This window comes from Ursus americanus, chromosome 28, assembly GCF_024610735.1.
Source record: "Ursus americanus isolate L20-20 chromosome 28, mUrsAme1.1.p, whole genome shotgun sequence".
Lineage (NCBI taxonomy): Eukaryota > Metazoa > Chordata > Mammalia > Carnivora > Ursidae > Ursus > Ursus americanus.
The window spans coordinates 19909739-19935670 of NC_142154.1; the positions used below are offsets into that span (position 1 = coordinate 19909739).

At 48.4% G+C, this 25932-nt stretch overlaps 1 protein-coding gene across 2 annotated transcripts in view; it reads right to left on the reverse strand.

Annotated features, from left to right (window-relative positions):
* The window catches only part of APBA2 (amyloid beta precursor protein binding family A member 2), a 235930-nt gene that overhangs the window by 44426 nt on the left and 165572 nt on the right, over positions 1–25932 (reverse strand). For both annotated transcript variants that reach the window (XM_045795359.2, XM_045795358.2), the window contains exons 4-6: positions 22347–23352; positions 1480–1560; positions 152–188 (exon numbers count right to left, since the gene is read on the reverse strand). In XM_045795359.2, the coding sequence (XP_045651315.2) occupies positions 152–188; positions 1480–1560; positions 22347–23312 (1084 nt within the window). In that variant the 5' untranslated portion in view covers positions 23313–23352. The remainder of the gene's footprint in view (positions 1–151; positions 189–1479; positions 1561–22346; positions 23353–25932) is intronic.

Here is a 25932-nt window from a genome sequence, read left to right on the forward strand (position 1 = left end):
GCCTGAGCACCTTTGCTTATCATAACACTGTTTTTACCTTGAAGGAGTGCTTCCTATACAAGCTTTGCAGGAGAAAACCAAAAGTAAAAATACCATTTGCTTTGAGATAAAAATGCAACTGTTCTCTAAGAGAAAATTCAAGGTCACTTACCAGCCACAAAACTTGGAAATGATGCCACCTTCTTTGTCTGTTAGGAAATATGAAAAGAAAAGAAAACAAACACATGACAGTTGTAAGTAGATGGCCTGAAAGATCTAGGCTAAGATGGGTACTGTATGTGAAAAGCTAAACCCCATTGAGTGTCTGATATTCCTTAGAAGTCAGCTCCAGAAAGCAAACCAATGGCATTCAGGCACAATGGTGTTTGTTTAGGCAGGACACATGGAATCCATTCCCATGGGAAAACTTGGGGTACAAAAGGCCACCATCTAAAACTTAGGGATTCCCAGATTAGCATGTCACTTCTAGAAGGGAGCCTAGAGACCATACAACCAATGGTTCTCCAACTGGTGTGCATGAGAATTACCAGGCCCATCTTTAAAAGCAAGATAAAGGACCCTGGACACCACTCTATGGGTGGCCAGACTTACGTCATCAAAACTAGAAAATTCCGGGGCACCTGGGTAGCACAGCGGTTAAGCGTCTGCCTTCGGCTCAGGGCGTGATCCCGGCGTTATGGGATCGAGCCCCACATCAGGCTCCTCCGCTATAAGCCTGCTTCTTCCTCTCCCACTCCCCCTGCTTGTGTTTCCTCTCTCGCTGGCTATCTCTATCTGTCAAATAAATAAATAAAATCTTTAAAAAAAAAAAAAGCTAGAAAATTCCATCCACACTATGTCATCCAGAAAAGGGAAATGACTTGTTGAAAGCCTCATTTTAACAACCCCCATCAAGGCAGTGCCAGTTTATACAGGATTGTTTTTCAAAAACTTGCTGTTGGTTTAGAACAGTGGTTCTCAACCAGGATGATTTTTGTCCCCAAGGGGACATTGGGCAATGTCTGTAGACATTTTTGGCTGTCACACTTGGGGAAGAGGTTGTATGCTACTGGCATCTACTGAATAGAGGCCAGAGATGCTTCTAAACATCCTTTAGTGGAAAAAACAGCCCTTCACAACAAAGAATGTTCTGGCCCAAATGTCAATGGTGCCATTGTTGAGTAACCCTAACTTTGAACACAACAGTCAGATAATGGAGTACAATGAGTTTCTGTCAAACCATGGAGCACAAATGAACCCCCCACCTGCCCCCCCCCCACTGGAAACACATGAACACACAGTGGTGTGAGTCTGAATCGGCAGGAAAGAACCTTTTTTTCCTTCTCCTACAGGGACACCCAACTTTGCTTGACTGAATCCTCACTTCCAAGGCACTGGCTGGGATGAGAACATGGTGGAGAGGGTGAGAAGACCATGATGTCGTGGGTAGCTCCAATATTAGGATCTGAGGCCACAACTCTTATCCTTGGAAAAAGTTACCTCTGGGATGTTGTTATTGTCCACAGGTCCATTGAGATCAGAGCGCTGCTGCTTCCTCGGCTGCTCCAAGCCATTGCAAACCTGGAAAATGGGAAGTTAAAGATGAAGATGGTGCTCTTATATGTTAGAGAAATAAACCAAGATACAATATGATACAATTTTATGAAATGCATGTGTATGTGAGTATGTGTGTGTATGTGTGTGCACACATACAGACATAATTCAAACTTTTCTGCAATTAACATGTATTCTTTTATATTTATAAAATGTTTTGAATCATATATTCTCTTTTTTTACCATCTGTCATCACACAACATTATTACAATATTACTGACTATATTCCTATGCTATACTTTTCATTTCCATGACTTATTTTGTAACTGGATGTTTGTACCCCTTAATCCCCCTCCCCTATTTTGCCCATCACCCCTTGCCCCAACTCATTACCCTCTGGAAACCACCAATTTGTTGTCTGTATTTATGAGTCTGTTTTTGTTTTTTGTTTATTCGTTTGTTCTGTCTTTTAGATTCCACATACAAGTGAAACCATATGGCATTTGTCTTTCTCTGTCTGGTTTATTTCACTTAGATTAATACCCTCCAGGTCCACCCATGTTGTAAATGGCAAGATCTAATTCTTTTTTGTGGCTGAGCAATATTCCACTATATATATATATATATACACACACACACACACATACATGTATATATATGTATGTATACACACACACACACACACACACACACACACACACACACCCCACATCTTCTTTATCCATTTATCGATTAATGGACAGTTGGGCTGATTCCATATCTTGGCTCTTGCCAAAAAAAAATGTTACATTAAACATGGGGTGCAAATATCTTTTCAAATTAATGTTTTCATTTTCTTTAGGTAAACACCCAGCAGTGGAATTACTCAATTGTATGGTAGTTCTATTTTTTAATTTTTTGAGGAAACTCCACACTGTTTTCCACAGTGGTTGCACCAACTTACATTTCCACCAACAGTGCAAAAGAATTCCCTTTTCTCCACATCTTCACCAATGCTTGTTATTTCTTATCTTTTTTACTTCAGCCATTCTGACACATGTGAGGTAATAGCTCATTGTAGTTTTGATTTGTATTTCCCTGATGCTGAATGATGGTGGACACTTTTTCATGAGTCTGCTGGCCATCTGTACGCCTTCTTTGGAAAAGTATGTATTCATGTCTCTGCTTATTTTTTAATCTGTTTTTTCTTTTTTGGTGTTGAGTTGCATAATTTTATATGTATTTTAGATATTAACTCCTTATTGGACACATCATTTGTAAATATCTTATGCTATTCAGTAGGTTGCCTTTTTGTTTTGTTGAGGGTTTCTTTTGCTGTGCAAAAGCCTTTTATTTTGATGAAGTCCCAACAATTTATTTTTGCTTTTGTTTCCCTTGCCTGAGAAGACATATCTAGAAAAATGTTGCTATGACCAATGCCAAAGAAATTACTGCCTGTGGTCTCTTCTAGGATTTTTATGGTTTCAGGTCTCACATTTAGGTCTTAAATTCATTTTGAGTTTATTTTTGCGTATGATCTGAGAAAGTGGTCCAGTTTCACTTTTTTGCATGTAAGCCAGTTGTCCAGTTTTCCCAGCACCATTACTGTCTTTCTCCCATTGTATATTCTTGCCTCCTATACTGTAGATTATTTGACCATATAAGCATGCACTTATTTCTTGACTTTCTATTCTGTTTCATTGATCTGTGTGTCTATTTTTGTGCCCCAATACCACATTGTTTTAATTATTACTGCCTTATGGTGTATCTTGAAACCTGAGATTGTGACACCTCAGCTTTGTTCTTTCTCAAGACTGCTTTGGCTATTTGTGGTCTTTTGTGTTTTTCTGGATTTTAGGATTATTTGCTCTAGTTCTATGAAAAGTGCAATTGGTGTTTTGATAGGGATTGCACTGAATCTGTAGATTGCTTTGTGTAGTATGGATACTTTAACAACGTTAATTTCCATTCTTTGAGCATATGTCTTTCCATTTGTTTGTGACATCTTCAATTTTCTAAACCAGATTTTCTCATTTTATTATTTATTATTTAAATTGTGTTAAAACACATTGTGTTTTAACAAATCGTGGTAAATAACATTAAATTTGCCATCTTATCCACTTTTAAGTGTAGAGTTCAGTGGCATTAAGTATATTAACATTCTGCAACTATCACCACCATCCCTCTCCAGAATTCTTTTCATCTCACACATCTGAAATTATGTATGCATTAAATATTAATTCCCCATTACCCTCTCCCTCCAGTCCCTGGTTGTCTCTGTCAATTTAAAAACTCTAGGAACCTCATATAAGTGGAACCTTATCTTTTTGTGACTGGCTTATTTCACTTTGCATGATGTCCTCAAGGTTCATCCATGTTATAACATGTGTCATAATTTCCTGCTTTTTAAAGATGGAATAATATTCCACTGTTTGTAGATACCACATTTTATTTATCCATTCATCTATCGATGGACACTTCAGTTGCTTCCTCCTTTTGGCTATTGTGAATAATGCTGCTCTGAACATGGGTACAAAGCTCCTAGAGTTCCTGTTTCAGTTCTCTGGGTATACACCCTTAAGTGGAATTGCAGGATTACACTGTAATTTTGTTTTAATTTTTAAGGAACCCCCATGTTGTTTACCAGCAAATGTACCATTTTACATTCCCAACAACAGTGTCCAAGAGTTACAATCATGTTTCTAAAAAAACTGATTTCTTAGTTTCATGCAAATTCTAAACTCTAGAATCTAAATTCCTTCGTTAATGCAAATTAGTCAGTCTACTACTAGAAAAAATATTCCAAGGACATGTCACAAGTCTTCTCTTAAAGAAGACATCAAACCAAAATGTCAATTAACAGTATTTAAAGTTTAGGTATCTCTGTTTGGTGCCTTGTACCATCTGGAAGATGGAGGCCAGATCCACAGCACTAAAGTCGACGTCCAAACCCCAATGGAGGTTTAGTCAGCCATCACGTGAAGTTTCAGAACTTTCTGGAAATAGATTATCAAGCAGTAACAATCTAATGATGATGATGATAACAACGACATTAATGATAAGTTATATTTACAAATAAATTTATAAGTATAAATACATACTACACTCATATTTATTTAGGAATAACTAAGTTACACTATTCCCAGTCCTGCTTTACAGCTGACGGAACTGAGGCTCCAGGTATTGGCGCTAATGGCTAGGTTCCCACAGGTCTAGGTGGCATAGCAAGATGTCGCTGCCGGCCTTCTTCCTTGTCTAGATCGTCACTATTTTGTTCCTTGATGTCATTCAATCTCGCTGGGAGGGCTAGAGAAAAATGAAGAGACATGGGCCCACCCTCCTGGCACTGATGACACAAGCAGACCAAGATCCTAGCTGAGCATCCCCTCTGTGACTATAAACACCACTGAGTCTCAGAGGCACTGGGGGGTGGGAAGGACAGGGATTGCTCAGACGGGAGGTGGGAAAAGTGGGGCAGGGCTTCAAGCATGGGGAATATTGTGCACAGAGGAAGAAAGGAGGGCATCACCGTATCCCGAGAAAAATCAGAACTCAAGCTACAGGAAGAAATGAGGCTTTCCTGGAATGGAGGGGATGCAGAGGGGCCGCTGGGACCCGGGAGGTTGGTTCCTGCTTCCTTTGCTGGAAGCCCAAAGAACCTACCCCAAGCACTATGAGCTCTCAGATAATGCATATGGGCCCTGGCTTCATTGTGCTGCCCCAGTAAGTCCCAAGGTGGGGCTCTGGGGCTCGGGCAGGTCTGGGACTGCCGGCATGCTCCTCCGCCCTTCCTAGCCCTGCTTCTGGGAGCTGAACCCATCCTTCCCTAGATGAGAGGACTGTGATCCACCCGGGGTCTCCACCCCAGTAAACCCGCACTGACCAAGCCGAGCGGACAGTGCCCCTTCTTGTAGGGCTGAGCCTGACTTGGGGATGACTCCTGCTAGGGTCCTCCTGGAGCCAGGTTTGTTTCCCAGCCTCCTAGTTAAGTCTTCCCTCTGCCTCACTGGCTCTGCACCTCCCTTTGTGGTCAAGGTAGACCAGGCAAAATCTCCCAAAGGGTACAATGGGAGCTCTTGCCTGAAATGCTGTTCCCATCCACCTTGAGTAAAACTCAAATTTGTGACATCCTCCCAGAAAACCTGTTGTCTTGTACTTTTGGCTATTTCAAGGTCCACTGTGTTTTCCCTCTTGTTTGAAAGAGCTCTAATCTGGTGACTTTTCCTAGGCTGAGTTCACAGACTTCATTTCCTGAAGGCCTGCACTGCCTTACTAGAAGCTGGATGGACAACAGTCATCTCCAAAAATCCTAAAGAAACAAACAAACCAACCGACAGACGAAAAAGGGGCAACCACACCTATTATAGACTGAATTTGTCCCCACCAATTTCATATATTAAAGCCTAACCTCCAAGGAGGTAGGACAATTGGGATATAATTAGGATTAGATGAGCTTGTAAGGATACAGCCCTCATGAATAAGATTGCTGTCCTTACAAAAGAGACCCCAGAGAGCTCCCTCACCCCTTCCACCATGTGAGGGCACAGGCAGAAGGCTCTGGCTATGAATCAGGAAGTGGCCCCACACCAGACACGAGATCTGCTGGGGCCTTGATCCTGGACTTCCTGCCGCCACAACTGTGAGAAATAAATGTCTGTTGTTTATAAGCACCCTGTCTATGGTATTTTTGTTACAGCAGCCCAAACGGACTAAGATAACACCACTTCTACAAATGTTACAGCTTGGGGTGGAATCTAAATTTTCTGCCATGGATGTAGGGCGACAGACTCTCGTCAGGGTGCCAGATGCATTGTGGGAAAAGGCAATGTCAGGACTGCTGCTTGTCTTACACTGGGTGCCTTTGGCAAATGGAAGAGGTGCCCCTCTGGGGGATGCAGCCCCCACAGAGTGAAGCCTTGGCCAGGGGGCACAGGCTGGATGCTGTGCCCCCACGCCCATCCTTGGAACGCCTGGCAAGGGGTCCCATGGGCAATACAGGGCCTCAGATCCACTTATAATGGCAATTTCTCCCCAAAGCTTCTACAGGCTCGACCCTTTCCTCCGTGTCAGCATTTTCTCCACTCATCACCATGACAACCACGTCTCATAATCAACAGCCGGGGTTGTTTTCAGAGAGGTGGGCTTGGGAGAGCCCATCTGGCGCTCTAATTTTCATCTCGAGGGCAAGGCGTGGGTGCGCTTGGCAGCATGGGGTGCAGCATCTGAAATTAACATCGTAGAGGCCCACGTGCATTTGGGGCTCCCAGCATCTGAGATGAAGATGCTATTTCATCCTTCTGTGCACTCCCCAAAGTACAGCAGCCAGCCACACCTCCAAAAGAGAGGCCAGCCAGGGATACCTGAGTCCTTCCCAGCCAGCAGGGAAGCAGGGCCGTGCCCCTCGCCAGATGAGTGCCGAGGAGTATTCTCTGTGCCGTGGGCTGGACGCCGCACCAACCCTCCACTGAGAGAAGATGGTGAGTGAGACGCGTGAAGAGAAATCTGGTGAGATGAAATGTGGCAGGACCCGCTACCCAGCACCCTGAGAACAGAACACGAATGTGTGGCACAGACTGGTTGTGACATGCCGGGGCCAGAGACAGCTAGCTGCTCAGGGCTAGGGATGACTGGCCTGCAATAAAATATATTCATTTGAATACATTGCTCTAATAAGTACCTTGGCTCCACTGGTGAAACTAAAGCTAGGCTTTTTTCAAGTGTCAATTCGGATTTGGTCTGCTTGATTAAATGGAAAATACAACCACACAACCCACATTGCTTGACGTGAAACAACAGCAAACAAGCACGCCCGCACTCATGCCATCTGTAATAAAACCCAAACGTTCCCAAGCATTCTCCTGAATGACAAGCATGTTAGTGACACACACAGGGACAGCGTCAGCTCTAAGCCAGGCAAGCCACAACCTTCCACCTGAACTGTGCTGTCTCCCCTCACATGTGACTCCTTGTCAGAGACACCCCAGGCTTACAAATATGACTCAGGTAGGTGACAGCCTTCCCTGGGAATCGCTTCCTGCTCCCGGTTTCCAAAAGCATGGATCATTCAGCAGACATGACTTCCTCTGTCCCACGCAGCAGGGGACAGCCGGGACCTGCTGCCTGCCGGGCACTCACGAGTGGCCACGCTGAGAGCATCAGCACCGTGGCCTGACCGAAGGTCTGCTTTGCACCCTGACCCTATTTCACAAGCCCTTCAACCTGTCCCCTGACAGGCAGGTGGCTCAGAAAAATGACAATATTGTTCTTTTTCTTCTGTTCCTCTTACAATTCTGATCACTCCCATGACATTTGTCTGGAGGAGAATGAGAGCTTGGATGAAGTATTCATTCTTATAATAGTCATCTCCATGGGGGTGATCATATCTTTTTGAAGCCAATCTGTGGCTTCAAACAATCATGACAAGGTCCATTAAGGAAACCAGCCAGTCAGTCTATCTTTGAACATCTCCAGGCAGGCCTGGTAATAGGAGGGAGAAGGAGAGTCTCTCCCCAAGCTCCCTCTACCCCCCCGTCCAGATATTTCATGGAACATACGTACACTAAACAATTATGCATCATCTATCCAAAGCTCAAGCGTAACTGAGTGTCCTCTTGTTATTTACTAAATCTGGCAGCCTACCTGGGGCTTGACAGGCTGCCACCTCCACTGAGTTCCCCCGGGCCACACTCGGGGCCTGGCCTGGTTCTCTGAGTCTGGTTTGCTAAAACCTCCCCTACCACTGACCATCAGGACCACCTGGCATGTCCTTGACTTTGTCCTTCACTGGTGCCTGGGGTGCTTGGCCCAGCATTTCAGAGCAGAAGCACATTTTCCTAAACTGGCCTTTGCATTTCAACCCTTTTCATATGAAGCACTGTCCAAAGGCTGCATGCACATGACCAGTCCCAAGCAAGCACCTGCGGGTATCCTGCATGGCAACAGGGGCCTTACATGGAGGCCCAGAAGACACATACAATAAAGATCTTGACCCGGGACAGCTCCCCATCCAGCATGGCACAGCTCAGCAGTCCTCCTAGCTTCAGACCCCCTGTGGGGCAAGCCAGACAATGAACAAATACACATGTAAACCATGGCAGCGCCTGTGTGATCCAGCCTGAGGGGCTGAAGAGGGGAGCCCCGAGGCTGAACCATTAAAGGCGTGGGGGCGGTTAAATCTTTTTCATTTGAGTGCAGCCGGGACCCTGGTTCATTGCTGGTGGAAATGTAAAATGTTGAGCCGTTGTGGAAAACAGTATGTGAGTCCTCAGAAAGTTACACACTGAATGCCTACGTGATCCTGGAATGCCCCTCCAAAAAGAGCTGAAAACAGCTATCTACACAAAATCTTGTACCCGAATGTTCATGGCAGCATTACCTATAACAGTCAAAAGGCAGAAACAACCTGAGTGTCTGTCAACAAGTGAATGGATAGGGGCGCCTGGGTGGCACAGCGGTTAAAGCGTCCGCCTTCAGCTCAGGGCGTGATCCCGGCGTTATGGGATCGAGCCCCACGTCAGGCTCCTCTGCTGTGAGCCTGCTTCTTCCTCTCCCACTCCCCCTGCTTGTGTTCCCTCTCTCGCTGGCTGTCTCTATCTCTGTCAAATAAATAAATAAAATCTTTAAAAAAAAAAAAAGAAAAAAAACAAGTGAATGGATAAACAAAGGATGGTGTATCCCTTCGATGGAGTATCACTCAGCCAGGAAAAGGAATGAGGGTCCTGACACACGCTAGAACATGGGTGAACCCTGAAAACAACTTGCTAAGTGAAAGAAGCCAGATACAAAAGGTCACATACTGGATGATTCCATTTAGATGGAAATGTCCAGAAACGGGCAAATCTGTACCTAGAGTATGCAGATCTGTCATTGGCAGGGGCTTGGGGGGCGGGGGGGCGGAGAATGGGGAGTGACTGTTTATTAATAAGTATGAGCTCTCCCTTTAGGGTGATGGGAATGTTCTGGAACCAAATAGTGGTGGTTACACATCACTGCACTAAATGCCGCTAAACCGTACACATTAAAATGGTCAAAACAGTACATTTTATTTTATGTGTATATCACTACAATTTAAAAATAATGTGGATAGGGTGCCTGGGTGGCTCTTGCTTTGGCTCAGGTCTTGATCGGGTCCTGTGATCGAGCCCTGTGTTGGGCTCTGCTCTCAACATGGAGTCCACTTAAGGATTTCTCTCCCTCTCCCTCTGCCCCTCTCCCCGCTCTCTCTAATAAATAAATCAATAAATAAATCTTTAAAAATTATTTTTAAATAATGTGGAAAGAAAGACTAACCAGAGCCCTTTAAAAATCTAAGACATGCTTACTCCTGCCTGCAATAGTCACTTTAGTTTAGCTGAAGGTCACCCACCAGCTTGTGCAGGACTAACCTTCTCCTAGGACACAAAGGCCAAGGGAAGGAGGTGGGCCGTCCAGATGGCACAGAGTCTCTTCCCTCCCGGGCACCTGCCTCACACACCAGAATGCCACACTTGGATTCAATTGTGGAAAAGAGGGGGCTTCCACCTCTTAAAGCAAAGCATCCTATGGAACTGGGGAGTCTTCCATTTGGTTCTCTTCAATTCACAAAGGAGAAAAGCTACACTGCCCCTTTCTACAACTGTGACTGGAGGGCCAACATGGCTCCTTCTCCCATAGGTCCCACAAGTTGGCTGCAAACACTGGCATCTTTTCCCATCCTGCTAATTGAAGGGTGCTCTGTGTGAGCAGAGTTTAATGACAGCAGCCCTCCAGAACAGAACATTCTTTTGGCCGTATGGCAGGCTCTTGCATTCTCCTGGGAGAATGAGGCCACTCCCACCCAGCCTAGAGCCCTGCACTCACTTTCTGTGAAAGCTAGCTTGACATCTGAAAAATGAAGGAAACAAAGACGCGTAAGTTAAAAGGAAATCAAATGAAGTCAATGTTAGAAATCCATTTCCACGTACATTTTCTATATTGGACTTGTACTGGTCTAAAAAGGCCACTGTTCCCAACATGGAACTGCTACGACTAGCTCTCTGTTCTCCTAACACGAGGACTTCTCTGTTTCAGTCAATAATATTAGTCCTAAGTAATAAACAACTCAATGGAACCGCCTACGCCTGCAAACATTAAAACAAAGTCCTATGATTCATAATTTGAAAAATACACTTAACCAGCTAGTATGTAAAGAAGATACCAATCATCCAGTTAGCTGCTACTAAATCCACCTGTTCAACTTCTATGATTATACAGCGTAGAATATTTGGTTTTCCTAACACTGAGGATAAGGAGAGAGAGTAGAACTAGCTGTTATTTTTTTTTAAAAGATTCTTATTTATTTGAAAAAGAGAGAGAGAGAGAGAGGGATAGCACAAGCAGGGGGAGGGGCAGAGGGACAAGCAGACTCCCCGATGAGCAGGGAGCCTGACACGGGGCTTGATCCTAAGACCCAGAGATCATGACCTGAGCTGAAAGCAAGAGTCGTCCGCTTGACTGAGCCACTCAGGCACCCCAGAACTAGCTGTTATTTTAATGATACATTTGACAATACATTTTTATTTGAATGATACCAACAAAGTAGGACCTCAACTATCTTACTTAAAGATGCGCAGACCCACTGCCTTGTAACCTTGTAACCACACACCAGTGACCACAGAGCCAAATGAGTACAGTCAGCTCATCTCTACTGTGACTACACCAAACTGGTTTTGATTGGCCCAGAATGTTTGTGTGTGTTTGTCTGATACTGGTTACATGGTTTCAGATTGGTTCAACTTGGTTTTAGATGATTCAGATTGGCTCAGGCCAATCAATAGGCCAAGAGCCTTTTTTTTTCTCTTTTCTTTTCTTTCTTCTTCTTATTGTAAATATATGTAAAATAAAATTTATCATTTCAACCATTTTTAAGTGGACAGTTAGGTGGCATGAAATGCATTCACAGTGTTGTGCAACCATTATCACCATCCATCCCCAGAACTTTTCATCTTCCCTAATAGAAACTCGCATGCATTAAATACTAACTCCCCATTCCTGCTTCCCCAGCCCCTGGCAGCCAGCATTCCACTCTCTGTCTCTATGAATTTGATTACTCTAGGAACCTCATATAAATGGAAGCATACACGATTTGTCTTTTGGGGGCTGGCTTATTTCACTATGTGTAGTGTCCTCAAGGTGCAGGTGTCAGGATCTCCTTCCTTTTTCAGGCTGAGTAATATTCCACTGCATCTAAAAGTCTTTTCTTTTTTTTTTTTTTTTTTTTAAGATTCTACTTATTTATTTGAAGGGGGGGAAGGGGGAGAGGGAGAGGGAGAAACAGACTCCCCACTAACCAGGGAGCCTGATGAGGGGCTCAATCCCAGGACCCCATGATCATGACCTGAGCCAAAGGTAGACACTTAACTGACCGAGCCACCCAGGCATCCCAAAAGAATTTTCTTTTGTACTTTATCACTATAACTGTGGCAGAGAAAACAATTCTCCTACAAATACCAAAAAAATCACCATGCCATGATCTCTGAATATGGGCCAAATTGCCCATAGTTTAGGTGACTTGGAATTCTTTGGGTTCATTCATTGTTTCATTCTTCTTGGCATTTAAAAGAGGGCTGAGATTAAATACTAATGAGATATTAGGCAAGAAAAACCTTGGGCAGCAATTTCACTCTACAACATCTCCCATAATTTGCAAATTTGATTCAGAAAAAAACAGAGCCTTGACCTGCCATTGGTCTTGCTTCTGGAGCAGGTGTTGAGGACTGGTGAGTGGCTAGATCACCCCTCTTCTCTTGAAGATTAACATTCATATTTCTTGAAGTGACTAGTGTGCCATCTTTATATACTTAGGTCCCAATGAACGAATGAAAGAATGAGTGAAGCAGGGGACAGATCACAGGGAGGAAGAGCTTCTATTTTCAATAACTAGGAAAAATAGGAAGCAGGGGTGCCTTGGTGGCTCAGCTGAGCATCCGACTCCTGGTTTCGGGTCAGGTCATGATCTCAGGGTTGTCAGATCAAGCCCCATGTTGGGCTCTGTGCTCAGTGCAGAGTCTGCTTGGGATTCTCACTCTCTCTCTCCCTCTGCCCCTCCCCCTGCTCTCTCTTTTCCTCTAAGATAAATAAATCTTTTTTTAAAAAAAAAAAAGCAAAGAAAAAAAGGAAGCAGCAGCAGGAGTGATCAAAAGTTCCCAGAAGCACTCAGACACCTAGTTAGTGTGCGGGATGGTCCAGGTCTAAGCCTGTCTGACGAAGATACTCTGGCAGGTGAGTCTATGTCAGTGTGCGTAATGGTCAAAGCCAGCAGACCCAGAGGCTCCGGGAGGGAAAGTTAGGAATAGATATCGCCCTGCTGGCACCAAGGGCTGCTCTGAGGGGAAACAAGAGACTCGAAGGCTGGGTGGGGAGTGTTGGAGTAGGGGTAGGGGTAGGGCTGCATCAGAAATCAGAGTGGGAAAACAGGTCTCAAATCAGAGGCCACTTGCAAGTGTCTGGGCCAAGGAAGAGGAAGGCTGACCAAGAAGGGTGAATGGACAACCTCCCCAAACAGCAACATTGCTCCAACCTTACAACGTGCCCAAGCTTCTCTCCTGAGCAGCAACCCCACATCCAGAGTCTAGTTCAGGCTCGCTGACCTGCATGACCTGACGGCTCTCACAGCAGGATAAGGTGGCCAACCGTGGGGGCAGGTCCAGCAGTAAGTGCATCGACACCAAACACAGCATATGGCCATCTCAGTCAATGTCTCCTAAGTGGAGACGGGAACCAGACACAAGCCTGGACCACGTGCTCCCTGTTGAAACCAGAGGAGCCAAACAATGAGATTCTGTAAGCCCAGTTCCAAGCGTCCTTCAGCTCTAACAGTTTGGGCCTTGGCTTGGTCTCAGGTGGAGAGAAACCAGTTCTCTGGTGTGACTGTAGAATCAGCAAACAGACCTGGACCTGGCAGGTTCTGGAATCCACCAGCAGCCCCGGGGGCACCATTCTGTCCTACACCTCCTTTCTCGAAGTTTCTGAGACGTGCTTAGTCTTCCTGAATTGCCCATGGTGTTATCCATATAGGATTGGGAGATATTCTTTGTTCGCCTCCTGTCGTGATAGTCCCATGACCTTTTAAGTAACTGACCAGCCTTGGCTGCAATCTGAATGCTTTGGGTTGATGATCCCATGGCAGCCACTGTCACACTGTCACATCTCAGGAGAGGGCCCCATGTGTGACATTACACATCTGTGAGTCTCGTGTTCAGCAATGTGGCCTTTCTTCCTGAACAGAAGATGTTTCTAAAAATTCTTCTATGGAGCCTTGCACTTCCTAGGCAATGTCACGTGACGAAGCAGTTTTGTCAGCTGGATGCGTCTCAAGCCCCTGGAACATGTGAGGGATCGTGGGAGGTGCTGCAGGGGCCCAAGGACGGGAGCTGCATGTGGGCCAACTCCCCGCCTCAGTCCTGTACCCGCCCCTCCCGTTCCCCCCAGATTTGCCCGAGACACACACTGCTGGCAAATGGGTGCGACACGGGTCAATGCAATTCAATTCCAGCTCCACGAGTGCTGGGCATCCTCTCCCTGTGGCACTTCCTCGGGCCCCTCCCTTCTTGTCCTTATAGACACTGCCCATTTACCCTCTCGGGTCCCACATGTGAACCTCTGCCCTTACAATCCATCAGAGCTGCACGGGGGCTTCCCAGCAAGAGCTCCCCTAGCTGCCCTGCTGTGTTCGGCCTTCCAGATGCCCCTGCCCCTAAGCTCCCTCCTGGCTTCCCCCTCCCAGCCAATGGCCCTTCTCCCTCTCTTGTCACCATCATCATCGCACGTCCTTCCCTCCCCCCTTGCTCTCTTTCAGGGCTCTCAGCCCCCATCACAATCCCAGCCCCCATGCACCTCCACATTCAGCCTCACCTGGTTGGCTCACCTCCCAAAGCCCCCCCCCCCCCGCCCACTCAAAGTCCCAGAGCCTCTCGGCTCATCACCCCTGCTTCAGCCAGTCCCTCTCCTGAGCACCCAGCCTCACCTGAACCGGGGAGTCTCTGTGCGTCTGTCTCCCTCTAGAATGAGGTTTGCAATGTGGGCTTATGTCATTTTTAATCTTTGCACCCCCGAGTGCCTGGCACGTTGCAGGTGCCAAGATGCATGGGCTGTTGGGGAAGGAATGCAGATGCCAGCAGCCCAGGGAATCTGAGCAGCCTGGCTGGGGACAATCAGCTTTGAAGGAGAGTGGGTGTTATGTGCAGAAACTCCAGGTTAAGGAGAGCGCCTCGGATGGCATTTGGAATTAGTGAGACCCAGGCCCAGAGCCCAGCTCATCTGCCCAGAAAGCGGGGTTCTTGGTTAATTTCCTATTAGGAACGCAGTGTGGGAAAACCAGGGAAGCCCCTGGAGATGTGTCGGTGCCACCCTGTTCCCCAAAATCAGAGACTCCAGAGCAGAAGGTTCTGAAGTTGTCCCCAAGAGGGCCAGGTGAGAACTGCCCCCCCCCTCGGACGTCCCTGCAGGGGACAGGACCCACCCGAGGAAGGCCTGCGGAGAGTGGAGAGCCCAAGGACACCTCTGAGCTGCCCCTCTCTTACTTAGCACCTCTGCCCTGTCAGGTCTCACTCGGGCTGCACCCCCCCCCCCCCCGCCCTCTCTCCAATGCGTCCCCAACCATCCTGGTCCTCCTCCCACCCTGCCTCGTGGTGGTGGCTTCAGCCCTCCCCTGACGGCACTCCAGAAGGCAGTGATGCCAACCTGCTTGGTGGTGTCCCCAGCCCTGCTCAGCTTGGCCCTGGACCCAAACTGTGTGCAGAGCCTCACCCAACGGCCTCCCCCACATCCTGAAACAGGCTCCCCAGACTTGAAATCATCACTGTCACCACCGGGAGGAGTGCTCTACGCCCCTTACCTCCATTGCAGACTCTGATCCATACCAACTCTGCTCCCAGAAGCCCCAGGGGATGGTGGTTGTTAGTGCATATAATGTGTCCAGAATGTTCCAGAACTGGGGGGTTGGGGCAGCAGGATAGGCTCCAGGCTTCCTGGCTCTGGCATCTGCTCTCTTAACCACTGCACCTTACTCTCTCTTCAAGGGCTAGAGGTGGGGACGATTCTGTCTAGATTATTGTTAGTGGAAGCGCTCTACATGATTTTCTTGGACAATAAAACCGTGTTTTAGAGACCCTGGCTTTAACGAGATTTTGAAAGTGCTGAGGCAATCCCAGATTCCTGCTAAATAAGCTGCTCTGTGAGAACAGCAGCCCCCTCTGGTCATATGTCTTCAAAAGGCTTCATAAAAATCAAATAAGGCTGTTGTGCTGACTCGACAAACAGGCCCAGAGAAATCAAGTTTGGAAGCCTGAACAGATCAAGTGAGGGGCTGACGATGCCAAGGCCACACCAGCCTGGATTTTGTCTTTCAGGGTGGCCCCAGGCATCAGTTACAGCAGGCACTACGGCTACCCATCGAGGCGCTGGGAGCAGAGGAGGCTGGAAAGGGGCACAGGCGCCCCTGGGAACTCTCCCCACATGCACAAAAAAGACAGGACCCGATGTCGCAGGTGGGCAGAGGAGTGGGAGTGCACGGGGGCAGGGCTGCAGGAAGAAAGAGGCCATCTATACTCCATAGAAGCACAGGGGGTGGGTGAGGACCTTCCCCTGACCAGGCCATGCTCCCGTGTCTCCCCAAAACTCCTGCCCTCAGCTCCTGCCGCCAGGCTTTCTCCAGCTCTGTCCTAGCTAAGGCCAGGGTGGGACAGAATGCCTCTGCGCACCCTGCTGCCCTGCGGCATGCCAACAGAGGTTACCGGGGAGCCAACCATCCCAGGAGACTCCTCTCAGCCCCTCAGGGTGTGGTACCCTTTACAGCAAAGCAGGTGCCCACACTTACTTCCTATGCCACTGAGCAGGGCATGCGTGAGAGGCAGCAGCGGCCCAGCACGGCCCACCCCACCCCCAGGTGGGCCAAGGTCAGATGCACTGAGCATCCCCCCGCTGTATGTGCAGCCAGCATTCCTACCACAGTCTCAACAGGTCCTTCACAAAGCAAGCCTCAACTGAATGCCAAATCCCAGCAAAGCCACCTCCACAAGGAGCTATGATGTACACTTGAGCGTCTGATGTGGTCTCAGGGCTCCGTATCACGCCTCGATTTAACTGTTGTCTTAAGTTGGCTATGATGTATTGATTTTCCTTTTATTTCTATTGTCAGAGGGCTCTTTTAGAAAGCACTGGCCGGACCGACGATAAACAGAAATCTCGCAAACCCCCAATAATCCAAACAGGCATTGGGTGTGCAGAGCTCTTCTGGGCAGTTGCCACAGACATCAAACACCTTGAACTAGACAGCCGTGGACATCCTGATGTGCGCCCAGCCCACAGAGGACATGGACTAGGACCAGGAATGCCTGCAGCTCAGAAACCTCCAGAGCCCAAAGGAATACGTCTATGAAGGGGGGACTCTCAGGCACAGAGCAGGTATTTTCAGAGTACCTCTTCTCAAGCTAGGGCTGCACGGTAACACACGAAAAAGATGGGGATCCCAAAGGAATCAGTCCAAATCAAACCCTGTCCTTGTCAAACCCAGATACACAGCACATCAGCCAGAGACTGCGAGAACCCGCCATCCCGGCCACCCCGCAGATCTGAGGAACTACCTCGGGTGCTGAACAAACGTGCTCTTATAGGAGCACAAAGGCGTGCCCAGGGGAGCACCAAGCAGCAAGCCCCTCTTCCCAGGAGGTGTACTGACTTGCCAAAGCTCACCCCTGAGCTGTGGGACCAGAGTCCCGCTGAGGTCCTCGCTCCACTCACAGCAGAGGAGGGTGCGGAAATGGCAACTCGATCTGGATATTCAGTACAAACCAGGCTGGGTGTAGCTCACATAGTCTCCATCACTGTACGTAAAAAATAAAATACTTCACATCGACAAAGCTCAATAAAATTAAGGAAAGTGGCCCATGGGTGATCTCTACTTGACTGCTTCAATCCACAGCCGGAGACCTCGTGAAGCTGGGATGTTGGGACAATTTTATAGCCCGGTGATCTTGCAGACACTGGTCACCTCACGGTGTCAGGACATACACATCGCGAACCACAGAGTGCATCAAGGCCTTGTGGTGACCAAGTCAATAAGGACAGAGCAGAAGGGACAGCTGCTATCGGGAGGGATACTGCCCGATTCACCTACAGCCCCTCATTCACCAGCACGCAGACTCAAACACTCCCTGCCACGGAAGTCAGCGTTGCGTCTTCTAGAAGCCCTTCAAGAACTGCGGGGGGCGGTGGTGAGACGCATGAACTTTGGTTCAACACAGACTGTTTACCCCTTAAGCTGTGTGACCACAGGTGTGGTGCTTATCCCACGAAAGTCTCAATGGCATCATCTGTAAAATGGGAATAACCCTAGTCCTCATCTCTTCTGAATGTTCTAGAATTCACTTAGATCATACACGTGAAGCTCTGAGCACCATGCTGGCTGTGACCACAGACACCAGCATCACCCCCACCATCACCCAGGGACTTCCCACAAATGGCAGAACAAGAAACATTAACTCCTTAGAAGCCAAGGGCCCCAAGGGTAACAAAGGCAACATCTTTTCTGTCCTCGGCTTTTTGGGTTGATGTTGAATCATCCTGGGATAGAGCCATGAAGGGAGAGACCTCAGGAAGTTGTGTGATCGGCTCTCTGTCCCCTAAGATGTGCAACTGTGGTCAGTATTTTCCTGATAGGCCCTGCACAGACAGAAAAAGGCCTGACAGTCCAGATTTTGGGGGCAACACTGGCCAAGCAGGGCTGGAGGTGTCTTTGTTGTAGTGAGTCTGGGAGTTCGCCCATGGCACATGTACAACCAAAGAGATGGGAAACCTTTGCAGTAACGTTTCTCAAACTCATCTGCCAATCGGACGCCATCAATTCTCCTTGTTTGTGGGAGTTCTAGTCCACAGACCTGCTGCGAACTCCATGTGTGTGAATGCTGACCCACCTCCAAGGAGCAATACAGGACCAGGTTCCTGCAAAGCCTCTGGTCATCATTGTTGTCGACCAATCAATACGTCACCTTGTTTTATGTGTGTTTCTATTTAGACACCTTATTTAACGTGCATTCCTCACAAGTAATTATAGCCAGTACTTCTTTATAATAAAACCAGTTGAGAGGAGTCTCACATTTCCCTGACCTTGGATAATAAGACTGTAAATTTCTTGGGCTCTCAGCCTCATCACAGTCCCTTCACTGTGCTCTTTTTATTAGCGGGTCATCTCGTGAATCCACAAAGTTAGCCACTTTTCCAATGCTTCCTCACACACTATACATATTACTTTAGCACTTTCCAGAGCAACCTTGTGTACAAATTGGCAAATTCCTTCTTCCTCTTTCTGGCTGTACCATATCGTTGACTCATGGCCAACAGCTCTATAACTCACACCTACACGAAATATCTAACACCGCGGATTTTCTCCACAAGGCACATCGCAGCCTTCCCGTGCTTAGAAACATCAGACAGCACTCCAGCACTGCACTTGGGGGTCATTTCATCACCCCACAAAGAGCACAAACATGCAAAAAACATGGCACGAAAGGATCATGGAAAGGACGCCTGCTTGCAGTATGAGAGCTGAGACAAGAAGGCAGAGTGCCTCCTTGTTCAAACTCGGCTGGGATCACGCACAGGGAGTGACTCACGTGTTTCTGCCTCTCTGTGCGTGCCCACGAATGCTTGCGAAAGTGCCGAGTATTGGTTTTAAGCTTACACATCAATGTTAGCCAGTAGGCCGAGTGACAGATAATGGAATCCATGAATAACAAGGATCAGCCAGGCTTTGTTTACAGAACACATCTAACAGGATGCTTTGGGAAATCCTGTCAGGTAGTTCGCCTCTTTGATTTGAAAACCCTCCGCAATAGAATTTGGCACTGCCACGTGGCAATTTTTTTTTTTTTTTTTTGCTTCTGTTTTCCAAATTTCCCTCAATAAACATACACTGCTTTGACATAGTTCTTGCTTCTCTAAAAACACTCATGCACAGATCTCGGTTCCCCACCACCCCTTTCTGTCTTCCTGCAACTTGAGCCTATCTCCTTCGGGTTCTCTGACATCCTGCCCCCTCCCCCTTGCCAGTGCAGACCTCTTGGTCTCCTTCGCATCATGCAGGTGAGAGGTCCACCTGCAAACTGGAGCTTTTTCAAAAGGAAACACGCTGAAGGGAATATCTGTAGCAACAAGTTACATCTAGAGCATACAAAACGCGCCTAGAAAATAAAGAAGCATCCAGAGCCCACAGGATAAAGGGCACACATCAAACATTCATAGAAAAGGAGAAGCGAGTAGGCAAGATAAATGTGGGGAGACGGTCAACGTTCATGCCCACTACGGGAATTTACCCTCACGTAATAAACCAGAAGAAGGAAAACTTGGACAGAGATGTCCATGCCAGCCTGACGCATGAAAGACAATGCTACCTGCCACATGCAGGTTCAGTGGCAGGCTCTGTGCAGACGATGCATTAGATGGCACATGGCCTGAGTGGAACATGCAAAGGTCTGTAAAAATGATCACGAAAATGACATGGCAACACGGAGAAACATTTGCAATGTGTCAGGTTCTAAAAGGCGGATGGCAAAATTACATCTGGGCTACGAAGACAGCCACATACATTATTCATGGTCAATGCCAGAGTCTGAAAGGGAACCCAGCAAAACCGAAAGAGCTCATTTGTGAGGGCTGGTGGGCACCATGGCGGGTACTTTCTCCATATTCCCATTTCTAATTCCATTGTGACACTGTATGGAAGGACAAAATAAAATGCTACGTGGTACTCTTCAAAGTGGCCATGACATAACTTTTCCAAGTTTAAAAGGAGTGTCAGAGAGGACAGGGACGCTATGCTATTTTTCCTCCAGCGGGAGCCTCCCACAGTACCCCTTCTCGGATGTGCATTCACATGCATCTGACTGACTGTGGTTCAGTAGTTTTGCATCGGGGCCATTCAGTGGTGCCAAGGCTGCTGGGCCACAGACCACACTTCAGAAAGGAGGCTCTAGGTAGCCAGCACTGGCCTTTCTCCTTTAATTTGTTTGTTTTGTTTTACCATAGCCTTCACCCCAGGCTATGCCACGCTACCTGCAGACGGCCCAGGGAAAGGCCAGCACGGGGCTCATGCACCCTGGAAGCTTATTTGAGGCCGCTCTTTTGTTGGCTCCCACATAGTCTGGCTGGCCCCGGCAGGGGCTGTGGGGTGCGGGTGGGAGGATTTAGGGATTCCTTTTAGGAAGGCAGACTGTGATCTGAAGCAAGGAGTCACCCCGTTTCCCACTGTACCTCCTTCTTTACATAATCTTCCTTTCAAGATGATCCTACCACAGTGGCTCTTTTGGGTCAAATTTCAAAAGGTTCCTCATCTGGAGAATGGGTCGCTTGGGTCTATGAGATGTAAACACCCAGGTCACGTTCACTCAGACATGGCAGAGCCCTCAGGAGTCCTCAGGCCCCATGGGCACCTGGGACCCTTGTCAGCCCTGAGCTGGGAATCACCAGGCTTTCCCCATGATGGAAGTAGCTTGCGAATGAATGAGAAAACCAAAAAAGCTATGTAGTAATTAACCAGTTTAAATGAGCTTTTCCAGAGCCTTGAATAAGAGCATTTGCTTCGAGGAGACACTATTTAGGGAGAGAAGTTACCCGCTCTCCCCCTCAGTGCCCCTCCCCTTCGTGCTCTAAAGACAATGTTCTCTTGATAAGAACTTTGTCAGGGAAGTCAGCTGCTACAAGGAGACACAGTACGTCGCCCGGCCCGTGCAGCCCCCATCCGTCCCTGCAGCGCCCTCGCCGCTGTTGGGCCATGAGCCCAACTCTGCCAAAGTGAAGAGGGTCAGCAGCGCTTGGCCGAAAGCCCAGAGCCACCTGCCCTGGGGGGGAGCTCCCCACCTCCACTAGCAGAACAGCAGCTTCTCTGCCTCCCAAGGCCCCCGGTGTGAGCGCGGCCACCCTGAATGCCGGGAACACCTTGAAAGTGAAGCCAACTTACATTTAATCATCTTTAAAAAGAACAAAAGGCATCAACAAGCAAGTGCCAGAAATCTAGCAGCGAGTCAATGTGACTTATGTCCCAAAGACATGTTCTTAGCATATGTATATATTTTTTAAACTCATGGACTCTTCTGGGGAAAAAATAATAATTAAGGCTTTAAAAATGTAAGAGCATTTCATTCTCATTTGCCCACAGAACTGGCCAAACAGAAGTTCCTTTATACAAATGTAATCACCACATCTTCTTTATATAGTCACAGAGGGTTTGTTTTTTTTTTCTGAAAAGCAGCTTTTCAAATGTAGCTATTAGAATACATGCTCACTTTGATATAATTAAAAGGAAATATAGTTATGCTTAAATCTACTGGCCTCATTAGCATGCATTTCTTCTCTAACACTTTGTCAAACCTTCAAATAATTATTTTCAAAATAGGTATTTACAGCTAATTGCCCCTAATGCCAAGCCCCTGAGCGTTCAGAAGAGTGTCACTGGGATACAGTGGCCCCTGTGGAAGGTGCTCAGGTCACTGTCCCTTGTCACTGGGGCATCCAACTACTGGCCGCGGCATTATGCATGAGCCAGCAACCCCACATCCCTGCCAACGTCCTGCCAGCCTGAAGAAACCAGCTAGTGGGGGTATGGTAGTCACACGGACCACCCATGAACAGATGCACAGCAAGTGGGCTAGAGACCAAATATCTCCTGGTGGGGGGATCTTCCGGATGGTACCAGAACATCCACACACCTGCTACAGAACTGAACAGATGAAGAACTACACACACATTTGAACTATGGGCTTTGGCATCCTTTGTTCTCTTGGCCCCTCTGCCCCCCCCTTCCCTGGGGACAGCCAGAGTCCTACCTGCTCTTGGGACCACTTCGGCCTCTCCTCTGGAGTCCTGGACTTGGTCTTGAAGCCTCTCTGGGGCTCTCCAGAGTGCTTGGCCTCAGGAGGGAGGTTCAGTGACTTGGGCCTTCCCTCGTGTCTGCTAGGGCCGTGGCTGGCCTCGCCAGGTGGGCAGGCCTCCGTGGAGTCCCCGGGCCCTGGCTCGGGCCCCCGCACCAGTGTATGTTCAGGGCTGGCCTCACCAGCACTGGTGATGCTGGTCATGCTCAGGCTCATCTTGATCTCGGCCACGATCTGGTCGATGTCCTCCTCCTGGTCCTCCAGGTCCCCGTCCCCACGCCTCGGACGATAGGGGGAGGCGCTGCCCGTGTTCCCGTTGGCCTCCGTGGGGTAGTAGTCCTGGTAGCCCTCTTCGCTGGGGCAGTAGTGGACACCTTCTTCCTGGTCCTGGGCCTCCAGGACGGAGGTCTCGTCCTCCGGGATGGGGAGGTGGCCGTCCCGGTAGTCGGGGCTGCCTTCATCCCCATGGTCGCGCGGGTGGGGGACTGCCGAGTCTGTCCACTCCTCCACCGCCTCCTGGCACTCGTCCGTCTCCAGGTGGCGCGTGCCATGCGCCAGGTACCCCTCCCCGTTGCAGTCCATGCCCTCCAGGTAGCTGTCGTCCTCAGGGCAGTAGCGGATGTAGTAGGTGATGCCCTCCTCCTCCTCGGGGAGCCCCTCATCGTAATCCTCCTCCTCGGAGGTGTTGTTCACGTAGTCAGAGCTGGAGTCCCCATCGGGGCTGTGGTCGTGGCAGCCCTGGTCCGGGGGCGTGGGGCTCTCGGGCCGCAGGGTGGCCAGCTCCAGGCCCTTGGGCACGTACTCCTCCAGGGGCAGCTCTGCGTCCTCACTCTCGGGCTCCTGGCCATGGGGGATGGGGCCTGGCCTCGTCCTGTGGTCCAGCATGCTGCTCGCTGTGCTCTGACGCTTCCGGTTGGCCATGGCGGATGCTCACACGGCCATCGTCACCTGCAGGCAGCCACTGTGGGGAGGAACGTTGGAGAGGACAGTCAGAACCCCGCCAAGCATAGCCACCCCAAGAATTACGCCAGGCCACGGGCTGCCAGCCGCGGGACCCACTGGAGTGTTTCACCACCATGTTGTCTTGGGGCTGTGGTAATGCACATCTGTTCCAATAATGCGACATCCCCACTGTAGCTGCTTCTTGTGTCAAGAACCATGCGTGTACATGTCAAAGAGAAGAGAGGACACTCAGGGCTGGAGGGGAAGGAGCAGAGACGAGGCACCTGCCATTTGCCAGGATGACTGCCTCTCTCCCAGAATCCCAGTGGCTCATTCAGGACTTCTTAAAAATGCTCACCCAGTTTGGGTAGCCAAGGTGACAAGACAAAGAGTCATCAGATCAAGTTATTTGCTCTCAAAAAAGAGAGAGAGAGAGACTGAGAGAAGCTTGCATCCAGTAGACATGATGAGGTCTGATGAGAAGGTACACTCCCTTACAAGTCTAAATCCTCACTACTCCCCAAAGGCCTGCACAAGTTCCCTCCCCTATCAGCTTGTCTAGCCCTCCCCAGCACACAGAAGCCTCTCCTTCCTCCTCCCTCTCAAACGGCATCCCCCAGTGACCACATTTGCCAGAACCGTCCAGGCCGAGCACCATCCAGAGAAGCTGAACCTGAGCCCTAGACTCATGGGCTCAGCAAGGTGAGGGCACAGGAGAGGAGGGACACAGAGAGAGGACAGCGCTGCCTGGCCACAGAGAGAAGGGAACACCCAGGAGAAGGCGGAGGGCATGGCTGCAGCTTGCAGAAGGTGGGTCTCAGTATCACGGGGCACATCGATGGTTCTGTGCATCCAAATTGGGGAAGTCCCTACCCCACCACCCAGGACTCTGCAATTTATCCCACAAACCACAGAGTCATCAGGCAACTTTCAGCAGGTGCATGACACACCAGGATTTCTCTTTTAGCCTCAACTGTCCGAGCCCAGCATAGAAGAGATGCTGGGAGAAGGGAGACCAGTGAAAAACCTGTTCCCGTGCTCTAGGGCAAGTGAGGTGCTGGCATCAGGGAAAAGGCATAGAGGATATCCAAACAGATGGTTAATGTTTTATTTCTTCAGCTGAGTGGTTACCCAGGTGTTTGCTTTATTCTTTTTTTTTTTTTTTAAGATTTTATTTATTTGCGAGAGAGAGAGAGCACAAGAAGGGGGAGGGTCAGAAGGAGAAGCAGATGCCCCACTGAGCAGGGAGTCAGTGCAGGGCTCAATCCCAGGACCCTGAGATCATGACCTGAGCTGAGCAGACGTTTAACCTACTGAGTCACCCAGGAGCCTGTTTGCTTTATTCTTTAAATTGTACTTTTACATCACATATGCCTTGTTTTCGTTGCATCATAGTTCATTTATTTTTAAAAACATATTCCTGTGTCCAAAGAGAAGAAATGAGAGCCTGTACCCATGAATATGGTCACAAGGGTACATTTCATATTTTTATCACAATTTAGAAAAAAAATTTAAAGAAAGGAGAGCAGTGGAAATGAGAGAGATGTGACTCAGGGAGTATTCAGGCAGTGGAAGCAATGGGATCTGGGCTCAGCAGGAGTAGAGAGTTGACAGCAGAGACAGGGGCTCTCAGAGCCCAGGCTCTGAGCTTGCCCAGCTGTATATTCTGTTTCTTCCACCTTTCTCCCCAGAAAAGTCCTAAACTAAAGACCCTTTGTACTCCGTATTCCCCAGAGCACCCACACAGCATTTTGCTTGTAGTGATGCCCAAAATGCATTTTGCTATGACATTGGGTTTACCAGATGGCCAGTCATACCATTATGAATATTCCCCAAAAACTGGAGGAGATGATTATTTCATCCGTCCAGACACTCAGAGTGTGAGCATCATTACTGGCTGAGCCACACGCTTCCAACATGTGAATTCAGCCCAAGGAAGTTTCCTATTACAAGGGGCTCATGAACAGCTGTGTCTTGGTAGCACCATTAGATGCTGAAAGATGCACAGTGCTTCTTCTCCAGAGCAGCCCACAGACTAGAAAGACACCCCAGGCCAGTAATATTATCACAGAGACGGACCTTGTAGAGGCTGAATGTCCTCACAAGTTACCCCATCCCCAAATCCCAAAGCTGGTGGGATAATTCCAGAAATCTGTTCCCAGGTAGGGATCAGTGTTCACTAAAACACCGGTGCCCAGAGGGTGCATCGAAGGGCTGACCTGCCCCACAGCCACTTACCATTTTACAACAGACCTCTTACTTTTACAGAGAATAGCTAACTCCAGGGACACTGGCCGGCAGAACCTGGCCATCACCTTCTTGTGGACGAATCTCTAGCAACAACATTGCCCAAAAAGGTCACAAAGCATGTGCCAAATGCAGCAGCTGAGAGATGGCCAGACTCCTACACCTTGAGAGTCAGGATGGTGGAAGGCAAATGGGGCTGGCGGTTAGTTTCACCTGAACACTCAGCAACTATTCCTTGGGAGTGACGCTATCCCTACAGCATCTCTGTACCTTCTTAGGCCAGGCACACTGCAGGTTTCCACACCCTTGTTAAAGAACAAACTCAGGAACACAGTACCTCTTAACTCCAAAT